The sequence below is a fragment of the Rana temporaria genome, chromosome 2, assembly GCF_905171775.1.
Source record: "Rana temporaria chromosome 2, aRanTem1.1, whole genome shotgun sequence".
Lineage (NCBI taxonomy): Eukaryota > Metazoa > Chordata > Amphibia > Anura > Ranidae > Rana > Rana temporaria.
In genome coordinates, this window is record NC_053490.1 from 533,338,624 (window position 1) to 533,361,842 (window position 23,219).

Below are 23,219 nucleotides of genomic sequence, written 5' to 3' on the forward strand. Positions count from 1 at the left end.
GGTCCGTGCTCCTTCATTCTGTCAGCGCCACGAGGAGTCCCCTTCACAGAGAGCGCGGCGGCGCCATCTTGGATTTCGGGACCCGGCTCAGAAAGTACTTTCCTGACCATTCCCCTCGTGCAGAGAGCTGGCGGAGGTTCCCCCGAGGTCCCGGGATCAGCTGGGGTCAGCATATAACCGTTACCGGTCCGTAGTTTGGCTGAGGGAGGATCGGTACCGGATCGAGGTCAGGAGCTGTGAGAGCTACGTCCTCTCACATGCCGTTCCAGGCCACGCCCCCAACACACGTCCTTAAAGCGGGAGTTCACCCATTTGTTAAAAAAAATTTTTTCTCCCCTTAGCTTCCTGCTCGTTTTGTCTAGGGGAATCGGCTATTTGTATTAAAATATGAGCAGTACTTACCCGTTTTCGAGCTGCATCTTCTTCCGTCGCTTCCGGGTATGGGTCTTCGGGAGCGGGCGTTCCTTCTTGATTGACATTCTTCCGAGAGGCTTCCGACGGTCGCATCCATCGCGTCACTCGTAGCCGAAAGAAGCCGAACGTCGGTGCGGCTCTATACTGCGCCTGCGCACCGACGTTCGGCTTCTTTCGGAAAATCGTGACGCGATGGATGCGACCGTCGGAAGCCTCTCGGAAGCCTGTCAATCAAGAAGGAACGCCCATTCCCACAGCCCATACCCGGAAGCGACGGAGAGGATGCATCTCGTAAACGGGTAAGTACGGATCATATTTTAAAACAAATAGCCGATTCCCCTAGACAAAACGAGCATGAAGCGAAGGGGAAAAAGTGCCCTCTAAGGGTGAACCCCCGCTTTAAAGCATGAAAGACATGCTGGTCGGTTAATTGGCTTCTGTATAAAAATTGTCCCCAGTATATGAATGTGAGTTCGGGACCTTAGAGTGAAAGCTCCTCGAGGGTGGGACCGATGTGACTGTACAATGTATATGTAAAGCGCTGCGTAAATTGACGGCGCTATATAAGTACCTAAAAAATAATAATGAAAAATGTCTAAATGAAGAAATAATTCCTCCTCCTTTCCTTTCTCACAGTACAGAATGCAGCTCTGAGGTCTTCTACAGGGACGGTGATAGAGCGCCCCCTATCTAAAGACATTGCAGAGACTGACTCTTCTACCGCGGAGCGGAGAACGGGAATGCCCCAGGATCCGGGGAGGAAAGGGCAGAGTTCAGCCTCTGTTACCTCTTCTCAGTCCTCCCACCCATCCCCCAGGGACCTCCAGGATGATGAATATCATAGAGAGCAGCAGTCGGTGACAGACGACACCTCCCTGTGTAATGACAGCATCGCAGCCCGTATGGCAGAAATGACTTTTCAGAATAATGTATTAAAAGCCCGACTGAAACAGTTTGGCTGTAATGTGGCTTTAAGCCCCGGCCTGGTAAAGCCTGCCGATAGCGGAGCCACCACCCAGAACAGTGCTGAGACTAAGGTAAGACACTGACACCTAGTGGTCACAGCAGAGTATTACCTAACCTGTCCTAAAAGAAAGCTTCTAGGAACCCTGTCACCAACCTAGAATACGTGAAAGCACAGAAAAAATTGTGAATGGTTGCAATGTTTTTCCTTCACATCAGGAGTATTGAATTCAAATTCATGGAGGTCCGATCAGTAAAATGTTATTCTAGCAGCGGTTCGAATTAAATGTTTGCGCAATGTCTCAGATCCTTCCAATCACCGCTCCCTCCATCCATGTCCTCAGTCCCCCACTTCTTCACATCTGTTTCCCCTCAACATTAATGTCCACTGCCCCATTCTCACCCCCCCTACAGCACTGACCCCCCTCCCTCTACAGCACTGACCCCTCTTTACAACCCCCCCCCCCCTCTACAGCACTGACCCCTCTTTTCATAACCCCCCCTCTACAGCACCGACCCCTCTTTTCATAACCCGCCCTCTACAGCACTGACCCCTCTTTTCATAACCCCCCCTCTACAGCACTGACCCCTCTTTTCATAACCCCCCCTCTACAGCACTGACCCCTCTTTACATAACCCCCCCCCCCTCTACAGCACTGACCCCTCTTTTCATAACCCCCCCTCTACAGCACTGACCCCTCTTTACATAACCCCCCCACTACAACACTTGCTCCCCCTTTACATAACTTTCATCTGGAAGTTGCCTCATGCAGCTCCCGCTCGCCGCTCATGGCTGTCCCCTGCCTCGCGCTCGCCGCTCATGGCTGTCCCCTGCCTCGCGCTCGCCGCTCATGGCTGTCCCCTGCCTCGCGCTCGCCGCTCATGGCTGTCCCCTGCCTCGCGCTCGCCCCTCATGGCTGTCCCCTGCCTCGCGCTCGCCGCTCATGGCTGTCCCCTGCCTCGCGCTCGCCGCTCATGGCTGTCCCCTGCCTCGCGCTCGCCCCTCATGGCTGTCCCCTGCCTCGCGATCGCCGCTCATGGCTGTCCCCTGCCTCGGGCTCCCCTTCTATCGCCATCTTCTCTGCTTCCAGCTCCGTTCATTGCTGTCCCCTTTGCTTAGGCCAGGGTTAAAGTACCAGCTCCTAAATGGCGTGATTACGGGTCCAGATGGGACAATGGCTCAGTCTGGATCCAGACCACGGTCTGCCATTTAGTGATGCTTTATGTGAATTATTTTCATTGACTTGTTTTATTGACAATGTGCTTCTGAACTTCCTAGAAAGCTCTCTGTACAAAGACTGTGTGCTTGTCTTCTGGTCATGATGAGGAAAGTCTTGTCTAAGAACAGGCCAGACCGTGGAAGTTAAATTCTCTTTTTTTTTTCTCTTCCCAGCAGGGCATCTCTCTGGTACAGACTCCCAAGACTCTGGAGCAGAGGATCACCGAGCTAAACCGGCAGAGCGCCGAGGCGCGAAATAAACTTCTAAGCCTGATAGAGCAGCAAAAACAAAGCGCCGTCATCTCTCCAGCCATTTCCCCCATTACACCTCAGAATGAGGACTCGGGTGAGAGGCCGGGAGGTTTATTCCCACTGTGTGAATTCAATATAAGAGATCTTTGTAAATCTGACCTCCGGCCTTCCCGCCAGTCTTGCCCATTCGTCCCGGGCTCCTCTCCTGGACTGACATTGCTTATTCTGATTTCACCGCACACTGTGAGCTTCTCACCAAGTGCATTGAAAGCTGCAGTAACTGATCTAGGGCCCACTTCATTTGCTGGTTGGAGGACATCCAGCATCATCTTTCACTGCACTCTGTGAGCTTTTCTTGTAGCAACCCTCACCCTACAAGGCTGAGACTGAATGAAGTGTGCTGTGGGTAACATTTCTATTTAGCTTTCAGTCAGAATCCTTGTTTTGAGCTCCAAATGTTGGAATTCTAGTTGAAGCTGACTGGTGGGAATGGGCAGCAATCTGTCTCAACATACCCCCCCCCCCCACTGCACTTTTCATGCATGAGCCCCATAATACAGTATCGGCGGGCACTATTTGACCTCTACAGGATGAGTTGTCCAGGATTGGTCGTCCTGAGAGGTTTCTGCTGTTCCCCCGACATAAAGCTGCTGCCAGAGCTGTATGTACAGTTTATTAACCACTTCCGGAAGAGGAATACCATTGTTATGGCAGCAGCTAGCTACCATAACCCAGTATCCTATTGATCTTGCGGCAAATCCGGCGCAGAGACCACTTTTATCTTGAAGTGGATCGCTCTTGAAGACTCTTCAAGAGGATACCGGGGTTATGGTAGCTAGCTGTTGCCATAACAACGGTATTCCTCTTCCGGGACTGGTTAATAAAGTGCGGGAGGTCTGCTTCAATATAAAAGTGGTCTCTGCGACGGATTTGCCACGAGGTCACTTTTATTGGCGGCAGGAGAGAGGCTAAACCCCCCCCCCCCCCCCTGCCGCTCTCCGGTGTCCTCCGCTGCTTACCGGCGGCAGTGGCGGAGGCGATCGGACCTTCTGTGTCAGTGGCCTGGAGCTGAGGAGGGGAAGATGGGCCCCACCTGTCTCCATACCACTGCAGGGCGGAAGCGACGCAAAAGGTCACTTCCGCCCAATGCTCTTAAAGCAACATTTTTTTTTTTTAAATGCCGAGCTCACGCAGAAGTGAACGCATAAGTCAGTAGCACCCGCATATGAAAACGGTATTCAATCCACACATGTGAGGTATCATCGGGATCGTTGGAGCGAGAGCAATAATTCTAGCCCTAGACCTCCTCTGTTACTCAAAACATGCAACCTGTAGATTTTTTTTAAACGTCACCTATGGAGATTTTTAAGGGTAAAATTTTGTCGCCATTCCACGAGCGGGCACAACTTTTGAAGCGTGACCTGTTGGGTATCAATTTCCTCGGCGTAACATTATCTTTCACAATATAAAAAAAAAATTGGGCTAACTTTACTGGTGTCTTATTTTTTTAATTAAAGAAAAGTCTCCCCCCCCCCCAAAAAAAAGTGTGCTTGTAAGACCGCTGCGCAAATACGCAGTGACATAAAGTATTGTATTGACCGCCATTTTATTCTCTAGGGTGTTAGGAAAAAAATATATATAATGTTTGGGGGTTCTAAGTAATTTTCTAGCAAAAAAAAAAATGTTTAGCTTGTAAACATCAAATCTCAGAAAGAGGCTTGGTCCTTAAAGTGGAGTTCCACCCATAAATATAACATTACATCAGTAGTTTTAAAAAAATGTCATTAGTCCTTTACGATTTTTTTTTTTTTTTCGATGCCTTCAAAGTGTTGTTGCTAGGCAGAATAGTTAATCTTCCCACTTCCTGCACCTAGGTGGTTAAGCTTCCTAACCTACACCGCACAGACTCCTAGGAATGTAGTGGGTGTAACTTTCCAGGAGTCTGTGCACTCCCCAGTCTCAAAGAATCATGTGACTTGGACAGCACAGGTGCTGAAACCTGATCTGACACTGCTTGTGCAGCACTGAGCATGTGCGAGATTTGCAAGGCTGAAATCCAGGAAGTCATACAGTCTGGCTTCATGATGCCCACACTTAAGATGGCCCCAGTCAATTTCTATTTTATAAAGTGTCTAAATGCTGTAACAACCTAACAAAACGGACCTTAGTTTACAGACTAACTTTACTAGAATACATTAAGCTTGTGTATTACAGGGGGTATTTATATTTAAAAAGTGAAATTGTGGCCGGAACTCCGCTTTAAGTGGTTAAAGGGCCAATCCCCCCTCCTAATTATTTTTTCGGCCCAGCCTACCTGAAGGTGGCTTCTGCACATTTCACATACTCGCCCATCCAGTGTTGTCCCACTGAGATTTGCTCTTCTGGGTTCAGCGGGTGGACCTCTCGATGACATTCAATGACGTCGGCATGAATAAAACTTTACTGGACGAAGAATACAGACCCTCCGCACTCTGACATGTTTCGCCAAAGCAGGGATTGGAGGTCTACCAGTAAGCTCTGTTTGGGTGAGATGTTTAGAGGTGAAGGGGGGTCTGGAGGGACCTTCTGTATTCTTTGAAATTTAGTTTTATTCATGCTGATGTCATTGGAGTGCGGCTGATCTCTTTTTTTTTGCCTTCGGAGTAGGAACGAGCGCCATTCAACCAGCGCTTGTGTCCACAGACGCGGTCACACTCTGGAGATGGGAGTGGTGGTTCTTTTGATTTGATTTTTTTTTCATCTGTTTTTTTTATTTGCAGGAAAAAGAGAACGCATTGAGGCTGCGATCCCAATGCCTCGTTTTACGGATTCCTCCATCGAAGAGACCCCGTCACCGGATAGTAGGAGCAGCAGCGGACGCAGGTAGGATTGTCTCTGCCAACCAGATAAAATGTCTCATCAGTCTGGGAGTGTAGAGACTGGGGAATGGGAGAGGAGAGTCGGGGTGATGGATGCTGGCATTACTGGGGCAGATATCTAGGTGAGAAATTGGGGTTGGCGCTCTTGAGAGAATTAACTACAGGTTAGGGAAATGGTGGTACAGATTAGGAAAACATTATAGATTGGCTACACTATAACCTGCACTGCTGTCCAATTATCCTTTAAGAAGAACTCCAGATTTTCCTCCCCAAAACAGATTAATTGTACATATAAACGCACCCCTGCAGTCAGTTTATGTGTAACTTGCCTCCTTTAGCTGTATACAGCAGGTTTCTGTGACTGTGATGTCACTCCCTTCTCCTGGCTGAATTTCAAAGTTCTCTGACTTCCTGTTTCCTTCCTTTTCCAGTCATAATACTACGTGTCCCATGATCCTTTGAGTCTCTGTAGCTTCAGGGCGGGCTATGGGAGTCACTTGTAGCAGTTCTGGGCGTGTCCTAGGGTTACTGTTGGGCCTTCTTGTGGGTGGTAAAAGGTGTCCTACCTTCTTCTGTGTCATTCCTGTCTTGCAGCATACCAAAGAATAATGGCTTATGTCAAGTCTATAGAGGAAGGGCTATGGGAGGTTATTATGTAGGCGTTTCCTTCATATGTATATGAATCGCTTTACATAGAGCTGGTCTCTTGGAGGGCGTGAACTGAGGGTCAGGGCTTTGAGAGGGTGGGATCTGAGGGTCAGGGCTTTGAGAGGGCGTGATCTGAGGGGTGGGACTCTCCCTGTTTACAATGGTTGGCATATTTAACTGGGTAGGACTGAATTCCAATTGTGATCCATTCATTGTTGAGGCTGCAGATGGGCATTGTTGAGGCTGCAGATGGGCATTGTTGAGGCTGCAGATGGGCATTGTTGAGGCTGCAGATGGGCATTGTTGAGGCTGCAGATGGGCATTGTTGAGGCTGCAGATGGGCATTGTTGAGGCTGCAGATGGGCATTGTTGAGGCTGCAGATGGGCATTGTTGAGGCTGCAGATAAGCACTGTTCAGGCTGCATTGGTGGGAGATGGGGAGGCTGCAGATGAGCACTGTTCTGGCTGCATTGGTGGGAGATGGGGAGGCTGCAGATGAGCACTGTTCAGGCTGCATTGGTGGGAGATGGAGAGGCTGCAGATGGGCATTGTTGAGGCTGCACTGAGGCTGCAGATGGGCATTGTTGAGGCTGCAGATGGGCATTGTTGAGGCTGCACGGAGGCTGCAGATGGGCATTGTTGAGGCTGCAGATGGGCATTGTTGAGGCTGCAGATGGGCATTGTTGAGGCTTCAGATGGGCATTGTTGAGGCTTCAGATGGGCATTGTTGAGGCTTCAGATGGGCATTGTTGAGGCTTCAGATGGGCATTGTTGAGGCTGCAGATGGGCATTGTGGCTGCACGGAGGCTGCAGATGGGCATTGTTGAGGCTGCAGATGGGCATTGTTGAGGCTGCAGATGGGCATTGTTGAGGCTGCAGATGGGCATTGTTGAGGCTGCAGATAAGCACTGTTCAGGCTGCATTGGTGGGAGATGGGGAGGCTGCAGATGAGCACTGTTCTGGCTGCATTGGTGGGAGATGGGGAGGCTGCAAATAAGCACTGTTCAGGCTGCATTGGTGGGAGATGGAGAGGCTGCAGATGGGCATTGTTGAGGCTGCACTGAGGCTGCAGATGGGCATTGTTGAGGCTGCAGATGGGCATTGTTGAGGCTGCACGGAGGCTGCAGATGGGCATTGTTGAGGCTGCAGATGGGCATTGTTGAGGCTTCAGATGGGCATTGTTGAGGCTGCAGATGGGCATTGTTGAGGCTGCAGATGGGCATTGTTGAGGCTTCAGATGGGCATTGTTGAGGCTTCAGATGGGCATTGTTGAGGCTTCAGATGGGCATTGTTGAGGCTTCAGATGGGCATTGTTGAGGCTGCAGATGGGCATTGTTGAGGCTTCAGATGGGCATTGTTGAGGCTGCAGATGGGCATTGTGGCTGCACGGAGGCTGCAGATGGGCATTGTTGAGGCTGCAGATGGGCATTGTTGAGGCTGCAGATGGGCGTTGTTGAGGCTGCACTGAGGCTGCAGATGGGCATTTTTGAGGCTGCATTGATGAGAGATGGGGAGGCTGCAGATGGGCACTGACCCTTAAACTTTACTCTTAAAACAAAGGTGCATGTTATACGCTGATAAATAAGGTATATATATATATATATATATATATATATATATATATATATATATATATATATATATATATATATATATATATATATATATATATATATATATATATTCAAAATGGGCACTCATGATTTTTTTCACATTAGTGTTTTATAGACTTTATTAGAGTTTGCTGCTCATGTCCGAACGTAATACCTGTTCGGGAGTTCTGGTGCTAACCAAAGGGGGAGGGGGGGTGGGCTCTGGCCCATCACTAGTGGCCAGTATGGATGTGGACAATGGAGCCCTATTGATTGTAGCAGGGAAGCTTAGGGAACTGTCGCAGCAATGAATACCGAACTGTATTGGTCTGACCTGTATAGTCCTGAGATAACTGACACACACACGGGTTGTCACTGCTGTCACAAAGTGATCACCGATATTCTTAGGGATTGATGACTTCCTCATTTCTGAAACTTATTTTTTTGTATTTCTGCGCTCTATAGGTCCAGTGCATCTCGCAGGTCGGGGTCATCATTGAGCAGTGTGTACAGGGAGGTGAGAGGCATGGGGAATGCAGCGTGGACAAAGGTATGATGGGGTCATGGAATGATACTACTATGTAAATGCCAATAACAGGCAGGACTAGGAGTACAGAGTTCAGGTTCACTCAACCACTGGACCCCCCCCCCCCCCGGCCTTTTCTGGCACTTTTTGTTTACATGTAACAATCTGTATTTTTTGCTAGAGAATTTCTTAGACCATTATATGTTGTTGTTGTGTTTTTTTTAAACAAAGGCCCTAGAGCAGTGATGATGAACCTTGGTGCCCCAGATGTTTTGGAACTACATTTCCCATGATGCTCATCTACATTGCAGAGTGCCAGAGCATCATGGGACATGTAGTTCCAAAACATCTGGGGTGCTGAGGTTCTCCATCACTGCCCTAGAGAATAAATTGGTAGGTTTTACAATTGTGTATCTCACACGGTGACACGTGAGCAGCGTTTTTTTTTTTAACCGCTTCCTGACCAGCCGCCGTCATTGTACAGCTGCAAGGTGTCTCGATCCCGCAAATCGCCGTAGGTGTACGTCGGTACGGGAACTCGCTTTTGTGAGCGCTCACTCCCATTGGCCAGCGGGGGAACCAATAAGGGGGTCCAGCGGGCTAGATGGTCTGCCATCGTTCCCGGCAGTGACAGAACGGGGATCTGGCTGTGTAAACAAGACTGATCCTCGTTCTGACAGGGGAGATCACACAGATCCTGTCTTTTTGTTAAGAAGGAAGACAGATCTGTGTGTTCCCCCATACAGTTAGAACACGCCCGCAGGGAACACATTTAACCCTTTCATCGCCCCTGATAACCCCTTCCCTGCCAGTGTCGTTGGTACAGTGACAGTGCATATTTTTAGCACCGATTACTGTAATAATGTCACTGGTTCCCAAAAAAAGTGTAAAAAATGTCAGGCAGAATGGCAGATTAACATACTTGTATGTCGCCTTTAAGATGTGGCATTATGGGCGCCTGCCGCAAGCTCTGTGAGTGTAATTGCGGGTCCCGCGGACTCGATGTCCGCCGGTGTCCCGCGATCGTGTCACGGAGCAGCAGAACGGGGAGATTCCAGTGTAAACAAGGCATTTCCCTGTTCTGCCTAGTGACAGGACACTGATCTACTGCTCCCTGTCATCGGAAGTGGTGATCAGTGTTGTGTCACTTGCTAGCTCATCCCCCCTACAGATAGAACACATCCCTAGGACACACTTAACCCCATTCAGCGCCCCCTCCTGCTTAACCCCTTCACTGCCAGTCACATTTACACAGTAATAAGTGCATATGTATAGCTCTGATCGCTGTGTAAATGACAATGGTGTCAAGTGTCCGATATGTCCGCCGCAATCCCGCTAAAAATCGGTGATCGCTGCCATTACTAGTAAAAAATAAAAAAACATAAATCTATCCCCTATTTTGTAGACGCAATGACGTTTGTGCAAACCAATCAGTATACGCCACACACGTTACAATCTGGTTGTACAATCACTTTTTGATCTACCAAGAAGTATGTAGTGCAAGGGCCTGCTTGCCTGTATAGAGGTTGGTTGGATATACTAGGTAGGTTGTCATATTGGTAAAAACGTGTGTGTGTATATGTGTGTGTGTGTATGTATGATATATATGTATGTATGGGTTTCCTTGATTTTTGGTGCGTTTTTGAGTTGCCTACACCTGTGATGGGCATGTGACTCAAACGCCCCAAAAATACAAAATTGCGGGGCGTCCTAACCGCGATTTTGCTGCGATTTTCCTTTCATTTCCATGGCAAGCCAAGCTTTTGGTTGCAGTTTTTAAAACCGCTTTAAAGATGCAGCATGCAGGACTTTTCAAAAAGCTCTGCGCCTGAAAGGCGGTGGTGTGAAGACCCTTATAGGATTTAAAGGGAAACATTTTTCAATTTTTTTTTTTTAGGTGTCAGTGTGGAAGGGCCCTTGGCCTTCAGGGTCCCGGTGGGAAAAAAACATTTAGGGACCCCTGGTTGCCCCCCCAAGGTGGCGGATGCCAGGACCCGGTAGCAAGTGCGACCTTTGCAAACCTGGTCTTTCCGCCGCTAGTGTCTGCAGTTTTTTTTTTTTTTTTACAATTTAATTTGTTTATTTTTACGATTTCAATTTTTTATTTTTATTTTTTTTTTTATTTTTAGGTGCCATGTTGGTCCTTGATGAGATCTCAGGAGTCCAAACAGACCTCTGAAGTATCGCCTTTGAGACAAAGAAAGGAGATTGAGGACACGGCCCTCAATCTCCATCTCTGCTGCACAGAATGAATGGACAGGAATAGCTCCGTAGAGAGGATTCTCAATCATTCACAAACTGAAGCATAGAAAACACAGTTTACAATGCCTCAGTTATGAATGGACAGAGTCTGTGATTGTTTTTTTTTTTTTTTTACGAAAAATATGTAGAAGGATACGTATCGGCCTAAACTGAGGAAAAAACTTTTTTTTTTATATATTTTTGGGGATATTTATTACAGCAAAAAGTAAAAATTGTCGAACTATTTTGGTTATAGCGCAAAAAATAAAAACCGCGGAGGTGATCAAACACCACTAAAAGAAAGCTCTATTTGTGGGGAAAAAAGAACACCAATTTTGTTTGGTAGCCACGTCGCACGACCGCGCAATTGTCAGTTAAAGCGACGCAGTGCCGAATCGCAAAAAGTGGCCGGGTCATTGACCAGCAATATGGTTTGGGGCTGAAGTGGTTATACATAGATTTACATTTGAATTTTGGGCAAAGTTCTTATTTGTTTAGTATCTTCAGGTTGTTGTTGTTGTTGAACTACAAGTACCTACTAATATCTCTGTCTCTCTCTTACCCCAATCTTTTCTTTGCACCCCTCCCCCCTTTCCTTCATCCCCCCGCCACCACCCTGCTGTTCTTTGTTCCCTGTTGTCTCTCTGCCATCATCCCTGGCATCTCTCTGCTACCTTTTTATCCTTCACTGCCCCCGTTATCCATCTCTGACACCTTCCCACTCCCTCCCACTCCCTTTTTCCCTCCCTCCCTCCTTCCTTCCTTCCTTCCTTCCTCCCTCCCTCCCTCCCTCCCTCCCTCCCTTCCTCCCTTCCTTCCTTCCTTCCTTCCTTCCTTCCTTCCTTCCTTCCTTCCTTCCTTCCTTCCTTCCTTCCTTCCCTCCTTCCCTCCTTCCCTCCCTCCCTCCCTTCTTCCCTTCCTCCCTCCCTTCCTTCCCTTCCTCCCTCCCTTCCTTCCCTTCCCTTCCCTCCCCTCCCCTTCCTTCCCTCCCTCCCTCCCTCGCTCTCTTCTCTCCCTCCTTTGCTCCCTCCCTTTCCTTTCTTTCTTTCTTTCTTTCTTTCTTTCTTTCTTTCTTTCTTTCTTTCTTTCTTTCTTTCTTTCTTTCTTTCTTTCTTTCTTTCTTTCTTCCTCCCCCTCCCCCTCTCCATCTCCCCTCCCCCAAATCTCACCGCTGTATCTCCCCTCCCAGGTTGGAAGGCAGAATGAAGAAGGATGGTTTGCCCTGACTACCCACGTTTCCTAAATCACAAGTTATTTATAATCCTATTTGATCAGTGTCCTGAGAATTTTTTATATATATATTTCTATGTTTAACTTATTTGTCATTTATTCAATAAAAAACATTTTTTACATTTTTTTCATTTTATATCTTTGTGTTTATTTAAAGACACTGGAAGCGGTGTCCAAAACTAGACAAGCAGAGCTGAAGCCGGACTAGTCACCAGTAGTGGTCTCCCTGTAGCTGATCTTTTCTTTATTAGTTGCTTACCAGTCCTAGTTGTGCACTTTGTCTCTGTGGCGGTGGCCATCTTGGTAGAGGCAGAAACTTTCAAATTCCTGCAAAATTCTTCCCCAATGACGGCTGGGGGAATTTATATTAAGCAACAGGAGAGTTGGAGGAAGCACAGCTTTACAGAATGGATAAAGCGGGGATTTCCTTGCACTGTGGGTCCTTTATGAACAGCTTCCTCTCCAGCAAGGAGAACAATAAACAGCACAGTAGTGACATCGCCAATTATCACTCCAAATCTGGTGAGACTAGCAACCAGAGGCAGCAGTGCCTTAGATGATCTCACACTGCAGATATACAGCTAGCTACAGAACAGAAGTTGCCTAGGTATGGGAAATGCCCTGATATTTTTCTGAAGATTAATTGAAGGCTAAATTTAGTAAGAGTTATCCGCTTGCCAGTTAACTTATAGCTATAACATATAGGGTGGCAAGGTGGCTCGGCTGCACCAGATCGTGTACCTGAACCCGGCCGTGCAGTGATTAACCACTTCCTCCTAAATCATGTACCTGTACGTCGGGTTGAGGAAGTGATTGTACTGGAGTGATGCCTGCAGGCATCACCCCCGCTAACTATTTTTTTTTATAAGAGCGGACGGTCGGCTTTCATGTGATAACAAATGATGCGGAAGGAGACTCCACCACCTCTCCCGCCGCCTTTAGCCGCTCCACCTGGGTCTCCCATCCCACTGGGAGACCTGAGCGTCCAGCTGTCACATCTACCGGCTGGCCAGAGGTGCGAACAAAACCAGCGTTGGCTTTGATTGGCTCTCCGATGTGGTAACCCGGAAACGACGTCACAGCGCCATTTACGGATTACTCAGCAGCCAATGGCGCCGATTTAAAAAAAAATCCAAAGTGTTTAACCACCTCAATACCGGGTTTTTATACCCACCTCCATACCGGGCCTATTCTGGCACTTCTCTCCTACATGTACAAATCATCATTCTTTTGCTAGAAAATTACTCAGAACCCCCAAACATTATATATGTTTTTTTAGCAGACACCCTAGGGAATAAAATGGCGGTCATTGCAACTTTTTATCTTGCACGGTATTTGCCCAATAATTTTTCAAACGCCTTTTTTTTGTAAAAAAAAATGGTTTCATGAATTAAAAAATAACAAAACGGTAAAGTTAGCCCAATTTTTTTGTATAATGTGAAAGATGATGTTACGCCGAGTAAATAGATACCCAACATGTCACGCTTTAAAATTACGCACACTCATGGAATGGCGACAAACTTCGTTACTTAAAAATCTCCATAGGCGACGCTTTAAAATTTTTACAGGTTACCAGTTTAGAGTTACAGAGGAGGTCTAGTGCTAGAATTGTTGCACACGCTCTAACGCACGTGGCGACACCTCACATGTGTGGTTTGAACGATGTTTACATACGTGGGCGGGACTTGCGTGTGCGTTCGCTTCTGAGCGCCAACTACCGGGGACAGGGGCATTTTTATTTTACTTATTTATTTTTTACATTTTTTTTTTTTCGATCGCTTTTTATTCCTATTACAAAGACTGTAAACATCCCTTGTAATAGGAATAGTGTGTGACAGGTCCTCTTTAAGGAGAGATGCGGGGGGGTCAATAAGACCTCACATCTCTCCTCCAGGCTGGAAAGCATGAGATCGTGACAAAAAAAATTCACCGATCTAATGCTTACTAGCCGCAATTGTGGCTTTGTTTACTTCACCCGGGGCGTGACGTCATCACATCGCGCCCGGGCCTCCGACGGTCATAGAAATGACTGGTGACCATCTGGTCACCAGTCATCTCCATGTTGCACATCCGGCGGACGGCGTTCATCTCTAGGGTCTCGGCTAAAAAAAATTATATATAATGCCTGGGGGTTCTAAGTAATTTTGTAGCCGAGGTGGTATTAGATCACCTCTGCAGTTTTTATTTTTTTGCGCTATAAACAAAAAAAGAGCGACAATTTTTAAAAAAAAGGCAATATTTTTTACTTTTTTGCTAAAATAAAAATCCCCCAAAAATATAGTTTTTAGTAAAAGTTTTTCCTCGGTTTAGGCCGATACGTATTCTTCTACATATTTTTGGTAAAAAATAAAAATCACAATAAGCGTATATTGGTTTGCGCAAAAGTTATAGCGCCTACAAAATAGGGGATAGCTTTATGGCATTTATTATTATTATTATTATTATTATTATTATTATTATTTATTTATTTTTTACAAGTAATGGCGGCGATCAGCGTTTTTTTTTGTTTTTTTTTATTATTTTTTTTTTTATCACGACTGCGATGTTGCGGTGGACACTTTTGACACTATTTTGGGACCATTGTCATTTACACAGCGATCAGAGCTATACATATGCACTTATTACTGTGTAAATGTGACTGGCAGTGAAGGGGTTAAGCAGGAGGGGGCGCTGAATGGGGTTAAGTGTGTCCTAGGGATGTGTTCTATCTGTGGGGGGGATGAGCTAGCAAGTGATACAACACTGATCACCACTTCCGATGACAGGGAGCAGTAGATCAGTGTTCTGTCACTAGGCAGAACAGGGAAATGCCCTGTTTACACTGGCATCTCCCCGTTCTGCTGCTCCGTGACACGATCGTGGGACAATGGTGGACATCGAGTCCGCGGGACCCGCGATTACACTCACAGAGCTCGCGGCGGGGCGCCCATAATGCCGCATCTTAAAGGCGACATACAGGTACGTCAATCTGCCTGTACGTGCCATTCTGCCGATGTATATCGGCGTGAGCCGGTTTACCACTTAAGGACCGCCTCCTGCACATATACGTCGGCAGAATGGCACGGCTGGGCACAAGCACGTACAGGTACGTCCTTCTTTAAGTGCCCAGCCGTGGGTCGCGGGTGCACTCACGCGACCCGGTCCGAAACTCCGTGACCCGCTCGCCGCTGGAGTCCCGCGATCGGTCCCCGGGGCTGAAGAACGGGGAGAGCTTCCCCGTTCTTCACTGTGGCGCCGTCATCGATCGTGTGTTCCCTTATATAGGGAACCACAATCAATGACATCACACCTACAGCCACACCCCCCTACAGTCAGAAACACAGATGAGGTCATACATAACCCCTTCAGTGCCCCCTTGTGGTTAACTCCCAAATTGCAATTGTAATTTTCACAGTAAACAATGCATTTTTCGCTGTGAAAATGACAATGGTCCCAAAAATTTGTCAATTGTCCGAAGTGTCCGCCATAATGTCACAGTCACAAAAAAAATCGCTGATCGCCGCCGTTGGTAGTAAAAAAAATGTTTTTTTATAAAAATGCAATAAAACTATCCCATTTTTTGTAAACGCTATAAATTTTGCGCAAACCAACCGATAAACGCTTATTGCGATTTTTTTTTTTTTTTTTTTTTTTTTTGCAAAAAAATAATGTAGAAGAATACGTATCGGCCTAAACTGAGGAAAACATTTTTTTTTATATCTATATATTTTTGGGGGATATTTATTATAGCAAAAAGTAAAAAATATAGAATTTTTTTAAAAATTGTCGCTTTATTTTTGTTTATAGCGCAAAAAATAAAAACCGCAGAGGTGATCAAATACCACCAAAAGAAAGTTCTATTTGTGGGGAAAAAAGGACGCCAATTTTGTTTGGATGCCACGTCGTCGCACGGCCACGCAATTGTCAGTTAATACGACGCAGTGCCGAATCGCAAAAACTGCCCGGGTCCTTTAGCTGCCTAAAGGTCCAGGTCTTAAGTGGTTCAAAGTGTTTAAAAAAAAAAACAAAAAACATTACAACCCCTTTAACTTACCTGGTAAGACGGCTTTGCAAAAATATAAGCTTCTCATGAGTGAAAACAATGGTTCACCTGAAATTACGAGGCTTTCATTATGATCCTCTGGCTTATCTATGTTGAGTCGCTGAATCGGGTATTTGGTATGCAGATAAGTTACTTTAGGTGCCCCCCCCCCCCCCTGATGAGATTCACCCTCTTTTATTTGCCCCGGTGGCTGTTTGAGGGAGAATCGTTTTTAGGGCTTTGTAACATTGCATGCTTCACTGTGAATATTGATGGGCTCATTATGAGCAAGAGATGTGCTGGAGATCTCCACCTGTCTCCTCAATGGGACATGGGCTACCGAAACCATCTGACACCGGCTCCAACCATCCTCTACTCTTATCAAAAGAAAAGTTTTGGTTAGAGATAGACTTTAAACCAGAAATGTGTTCAGGCAAAGTATTCGTAGACCTTTTTGTTATAGGCTCATACCTTCCAGTGATTGGACACTGGCAAAGCCTTCGAGGACACGCCTCCCCTATAACCCTACACAACTCTGAGTTTTTTTGCTAGTGTCCTAAGGTGTTGGACCTTTTCTCCCTTGCGGAGAAATCACTCTTCTCTTAACTATTTTATTTTCTGGATTCTTCAATCAACTCTTCAGAGATCTCCTTCGCTGTTGCGTTCTACTACAGCAGAAGCAGTGCATTTGGATGAGCAGAACCTTGGTAAAACCTTGGGAACCATGCCTGGACCCTACACTGTGGGGACACCATGTTGCTTAGGGCAATAGATCCTGTTTGGGCGCTCACCTTGGGTTATAGGCTCATACCTTCAGGTAATTGGACACTGGCAAAGCTTCTTGAGGAGATGCCTTGCCTCTAACTCTACCTGATGCTGTTAGTCAGTTTTTTGCTAGTGTCCTAAGGGGTTGGACCTCTTCTTCCCTGCGGAGATATCACTTCAGCTTAACTATTTTATTTAATTATTTGAATTATTTAATCAACTCTTTCACTGTTGCCTTACACAAAAGAAAGAAGCAGTGCTTTCGGATGGGCAAAACCTTGGTAAAACCTTGGGAGCCATATCTGGACCCCACACTGTGGGAACGCCATGTTGCTTAGGGGCACAGGATCCTGTAAGGGCACTCACGTTGGATTATAGGCTTGTACCTTCAGATGGTTGGACACTGGCAAAGCTTTTTGAGGACAGGCCTCCGCTCTAACCCTACCAGACTCTGTAAGTCCTCAGTTTTTTGCTAGTGTCCTAAGGTGTTGGACTTCTCCCTTGCCGAGACATCACTTTAGGTTAACTAGTTGATTTTATTTTTGGATTCTTCAATAAACTCTTTAACCATCTTTCACTGTTGCCTTCTACTACGATAGAAGCAGTGCTTTCTGATTGGCACAACCTTGGTAAAACCTTGGGAGCCATACCCGGATCCCACACTTTAGGGACACCATGTTGCTTGGGGCACTGGATCCATTAAGGGCGCTCACGTTGGATTATAGGCTTGTACCTTCAGATGGTTGGACACTGGCAAAGCTTCTTAAGGCCTTCCCCCGCCTCTAACTTTATCTGTTAGTCCTCGCTTTTTTGCTAGTGTCCTAAAGGGTTAGACCTCTTCTCCCTTGCAGAGATATCGCTTCAGCGTAACTAGTTTATTTTTTGAATTCTTCGATCAACTCTTCAACTATCTCTTTCACTGTTGCCCTACACTACAGCAGAAGTGTTGCATTTGGATGGGCACAACCTTGGTAAAACCTTGGGAGCCATATCTGGACCCAACACTGTATTGCTTAGGGGCACAGGATCCTGTAAGGGCACTCACGTTGGATTATAGGCTTGTACCTTCAGATGGTTGGACACTGGCAAAGCTTTTTGAGGACAGGCCTCCTCTCTAACCCTACCTGACTCTGAGTCCTCGTTTTTTTTGCTAGTGTCCTAACGTGTTGGACTTCTCCTTTGCCGAGACATCACTTTAGGTTAACCAGTTGATTTTATTTTTGGATTCTTCAATCAACTCTTCAACCATCTCTTTCACTGTTGCCTTCTACTACAATAGAAGCAGTGCATTCTGATTGACACAACCTTGGTAAAACCTTGGAAGCCATACCCGGACCCCACACTCTGGGGACACCATGTTGCTTGGGGCACTGGATCCTTCAACATGCTTCAATGGTGCTTTGATGATGATGCTTTTTTGAAGCTTGGCAAATACCCTATGTGTGTGTGTTGATTTTCCATTTGTTTAAAGAGGTCCAGTATAACCCCAGCTCAGTACAAGCAATAGTGGAAATCCGGACAGCTGCACTCCAGTAAAAAATGTCTTTATTGAATAAAATCAGTCTATACAGCAATCAAGGACAGTGGATAAATCAGTTGACGCATTTCACACCCCTTACTGGTGCTTAGTCCGGATTTCATCTATTGCATGTGCTCTATACACAGAGCCAGCACCCAGGCTGTGCAGGGGAGGTGAGGTCTTGGTATGTGTACCTGGAGCGGTATACATCTTTTGCCCCAGTTCAGTAGTTCCCCCACTCAGCAGATCCCCCAGCTCATTAGTACCCCTGTTCAGCAGATCTCCAGCTCCTTGGTACCCTTGTTCAGCAGATCTACTCCAGCTTATCAGTACCCTCATTCAGCAGATCCCCTGCTCAGTAGTTCCCCCAGTTCTCCTAATGTCCCACCCAGTAGTACCACCAGCTTTGCTGATACCCTGCTCAGTAGTAACCCCCAGCTCTGCTGGTCCTCCGCTTAGAAGTAAACCCCAGCTCTGCTGCTCCTCTGGTTTGCTAGTCCCTGCTATAGCCTCCACCGTTGCTCACCACGTGTGGCATTTCCTAATTTTACCTGCTCCGGTCCCCCAGTTCTCCTGATCCTCTACAGCTCAGTCCTCTCCTCTGTCCCCGCTCACCTTCCGCTATAGTGTGCCGTCTGTTAGTTCCTCCACTCCAGTCCGGACCCCACTCACTTTCTGCTGCTCCACACCAGAGGTGACATCTGCTCCAGGGCTGTCTTAATGAGAGGGCACACCTGGGCACTGGGCTACCCCTCTACACCCCAGATATCCCCCCAGCACTCTGACCCCTCTACACCCTAGATATCCCCCCAGCACTCTGACCCCTCTACACTCTAGATATCCCCCCAGCACTCTGACCCCTCTACACCCCAGATATCCCCCCAGCACTCTGACCCCTCTACACCCCAGATATCCCCCCAGCACGCTGACCCCTCTACACCCCAGATATCCCCTGCGTCCTACCTCCTCGATTTCTGTTTACCTGCACTGTCTCCATTATAGGGGCCCCAGAGCATACTTTGCCCAGGGGCCCATGATGCTATTAAGACGGCCCTGGTCTGCTCCAGACACTTTCAGAATATTTACACATAAACCGGAGGTGACTGCTCAAGACGCCTTTCCAGTTTGCTTGTTGGTCTCCCAGTGCATCCTATGATATCTCATACTGGCAATACCTCCAAAACAAAGCAAAGCTAAAGCCTCTCAAAAGCTGTAGGTGGTGTAAGCAAGTGTTATAGACTTCTATGGAGCTTTGGAGATGCTTTGAAGCACCAAGAAAGCCACATGGGGCCAGGGGCGGACTGACCATTGAGGCACTCGGGCACTGCCCGAGGGTCCCATGCCACTAGGGGGGCAGGGTTGCCAGGCTCATTAAAACCTGTCCCTGATATGTCCAAAACCGACATGCCTTTGATGTGAAAATCATGAGATTTTAGCTGCCCCGCCTCTGTAATGCCTTTTGGCTTGGTGGCCATCTGTAAGCCCGGGAGCCCCATAATCTTTTATTGCCCGGGGGCCCCATGAGTTGTCAGTCCGCCCCTGCATGGGGCTTAATTTTTTAAGCAAAACAAACACAACAGTGTGAACAGGACTGTAAGGCAACCATTTTATTTGGTGATAGGGCTTTGATTAGCATTCAGAGTGTTTTAACCACTTCCATGCCGGGCTTATTCTGACACTTCTCTCTCTCATGTAAAAATCTTAATTTTTTTTGCTAGAAAATTACTCAGAACCCCCAAATATATATATATATATATATATATATATATATATATATATATATATATATATATATATATATATATATATATATATATATATATATATATATATATATATATATTTATTTATTTTTATCAGACACCCTAGGGAATACAATGGCTGTCATTGCAACTTTTTATCTCACACGGTATTTGCGCAATAATATTTCAAGCGCCTTTTTTTTGGAAAAAAAAAATCGGTTTACTGAATAAAAAAAGTAACAAAACTGTAAAGTTAGCCCAATTTTTTTGTATAATATGAAGGATGATGTTACGCCGAGTAAATTGATACCTAACATGCCACCCTTTAAAATGACGCACACTCATGGAATGGCGCCAAACTTCAGTACTTAAAAATCTCCATAGGCGACGCTTTAATTACATTTTTTTTTTTTACAGGTTACCAGTTTAGCGTAACAGGTCTAGTGCTAGAATTGTTGAACACGCTCTAACGCACACGGCGATACCACACGTGTGGTTTGAACTGCGTTTACATACAGTATGTGGGTAGGACTTGCGTGCGTGTTCAGGGGACAGGAGCGTTTTACATTTTTCTTTTTACTTTTTTTTTTTTTATCACTTTTATTCCTATTACAAGGAATGTAAACATCCCTTGTAATAGGAATGGTCAGTGACAGGTCCTCTTTATGGAGAGATGTCTCTCTTCCAAGCTGGAAAGCATGAGATCGGGAAAAAAACTCACCGATCTCATGCTGATAGCCGCGATCACGGCTTTGTTTACGTCCGGGAACCCAAACGTGACATCATAACGTCGCGTCTGAGCCTCTGACGGTCATAGAGATGACTGGTGACCATCTGTAAATGTTTATCATCAGCCGGCACCATACGATTCTTTCTTTGGGGCCCCCGATGGCACGGGAGAGCCCGGAAGAAGCACTGGATGGCGGCAGGAGGGGGGAAATGTCCCCTCCCGTCGCCTATAAGAACGATCAAGCGGCAGAACTGCCGCTGTGATTGTTCTTATCCTGCGCAGAATCGCTGGCTGAAAATAAGGATATCTGAATGATGCCTGTAGCTGCACCCATCATTCAGATATCACCGCACAAAATCAAGGACGTCATATGACGGCGCGCGGTAGGGAAGTGGTTACAAAAGCGTGTCCAATGCCACATTTTGAAGCAAGTGTAAACGAGTCCTAAAGTGCCAAGAGCCAACAAGGCTTTGTTTTCTTTAGGAAGTAGATTTTTCAGATAAAATAAAGTGTGACATTAAGTTCTATGTTTACAGTTTATTATTTTTAATACCACCATTGCAGACAGACCAGACTAGGTTTACCAATGTAGCCCCCCCCCCCCCCCACCCCTCCCGACCAGGCATCGGAAAACAAGTCGGCACCACAGTACGAACAACTCACAGGTTTCAAACAGCCTTAACTGGGTACATATCACAAATATAAGGTCATCAATTACCACAGGTCAATAATTCACCTACAACGGGTCCGTCACTACTGCAGTTCTTCAAACTGGGAACGTTTTTTTTTTTTTTTTTATACAGCAAACAAAAAAATTCCCAACAGGAAGTATATGTGAATATGAAATACCAAATATACGACAAATGTATACAATCCTATATGTTCCTTCAATCAGTCAACAATAATACACAGATGGAGAAACAAGTCTCCAGTAAATTTTAATGTACGTTCCATCCCAGGATGAGTCTTTGTTCAATTTGAAAGATCTCATTCCCTATCGAGGTCAGTCTAACGGTAAGATCGTAATTTAAGATTTAATCATATTTTCTGTGATCGTTCCATCAACCTCCTTCTTCATAATCTCTGTTTGAGCCGAGGAAGCCGCCGTGCTTTGGTTTTCGGGGCCGGCTTGGCTTGCCGCCTCGCGATTCTCCGTCTCGTCAACGTTGGAGGCCGTTCGGAAGCTGGACTCGCTTCCACCATCGCTGTTTTGGAGCGGGAGCAAAGCTTTATGTCTCATCAAACTGTCATCACTGTTTTTACCTTCCAGGGAGTTCTTTGGCCTCATGACCTTGTTGGCCACTGAATTCTTAGAAGGTTCATCAAAGCTCAGGGACAAGGTGACCGTGCCGCTGCCAAAGCTGACTTTCTGCTTGCAGCCTCTGGCTCGCTCGGCAGCGATGAAATGATCGTCGTGATTGCTCTTGCTGCTGATGGAGGATGATGGGGTGGAGCCTGCAGAACCTCCCAAGCTGTTGGACCTTTTGTGGGATACGTTGCTGCGTCTCAGAGTAGCTCGGGCCGCAACCTTGAACGCGTGAGCCACCGTGCTACAGCGGACCTCTTCGATGGTGTTCCTGGATGGTTTGAACAGGATGATGTAGACTTTGTTGAAGAAGATGCAAGCCAACAGGCCGAAACTCGAGGCCAGAATGGCAATGATCTCAACGGCCGAAACATACTTTCCGTAGGTGCTTACATAGGCTGGAATGAAGGATATCCAGACGATGAAGAATATGAGCATGCTGAATGTGATAAATTTGGCTTCGTTGAAATTTTCTGGTAGCTTCCGGGCCTTGAAAGCAAAGAAAAAGCAGATCCCTGCCAGCAAGCAAATGTAGCCAATCAGGAATCCGAGAGCCATCAATGATCCCTCATTGCAAATGACGAATATGATCTCATCCTCGTGATTCTTAGCGGCCCTGGGAGGCGCTGTGTATAGCCATATGATGCACGTAACAATCTGCACGAAGGTACACAGAAAAACCAAAAGAAACTGGAGGTTTAGGCCCCACCACTTCCGCTGAAAGCTCGTGGGGATTTTGGCCTCGAACACGAGCAGGATGCGGTTGGTTTTTACCAGGATGCAGGAGATGCAAAGCACAAAACTGATGCCGAATGCTGGTTGCCGCAGCCGGCATGTCCAATCCTCCGGCTCACCGATGAAGAAGAGGGAACTGGAGAAGCAACACAACAATGAGAAGAGCAGGAGATAGGAAAGCTCGCGGTTTGTTGCCTTAACAATGGGCGTGTTGCGGAATTTTATGAACACGCTGAGTACGAAGGACGTCAGGAATATTCCCAAGATTGAGAACATGGTGAGAGCAATCCCAAAGGGTTCCGTCCAAGACAGGAACTCGATCTCCTTGGCAACGCAGGATGTGTGGTTTTCATTGGACCAGTATTCTGCAGCACATTTCTCACAAGCACTTGCATCTGGAAAAGAGAAGAGTGTTATCATGGGGGGAATGCAATGGTGTTACTCTTACCTCTATGAAC

General features: G+C 46.6%; 2 protein-coding genes across 4 annotated transcripts in view; one reads left to right on the plus strand and one right to left on the minus strand.

Annotated features, from left to right (window-relative positions):
- LOC120928070 (spindle and centriole-associated protein 1-like) overlaps positions 1-11,998 on the plus strand; it is a 43,878-nt gene extending 31,880 nt beyond the window's left edge. The window contains exons 13-17 of one of the 3 annotated variants that reach the window (XM_040339157.1): positions 1,051-1,451; positions 2,771-2,942; positions 5,608-5,710; positions 8,412-8,496; positions 11,903-11,998. In XM_040339157.1, the coding sequence (XP_040195091.1) occupies positions 1,051-1,451; positions 2,771-2,942; positions 5,608-5,710; positions 8,412-8,496; positions 11,903-11,956 (815 nt within the window). In that variant the 3' untranslated portion in view covers positions 11,957-11,998. The remainder of the gene's footprint in view (positions 1-1,050; positions 1,452-2,770; positions 2,943-5,607; positions 5,711-8,411; positions 8,497-11,902) is intronic. The other 2 variants (XM_040339158.1, XM_040339159.1) reach the window with 2 other exon arrangements.
- A 9,331-nt stretch (positions 11,999-21,329) lies between these two features.
- CASR (calcium sensing receptor) overlaps positions 21,330-23,219 on the minus strand; it is a 139,016-nt gene continuing 137,126 nt past the window's right edge. The window contains exon 7 of the mRNA XM_040339160.1: positions 21,330-23,156. Coding sequence (XP_040195094.1) covers positions 21,748-23,156 — 1,409 coding nt within the window. The 3' untranslated portion in view covers positions 21,330-21,747. The remainder of the gene's footprint in view (positions 23,157-23,219) is intronic.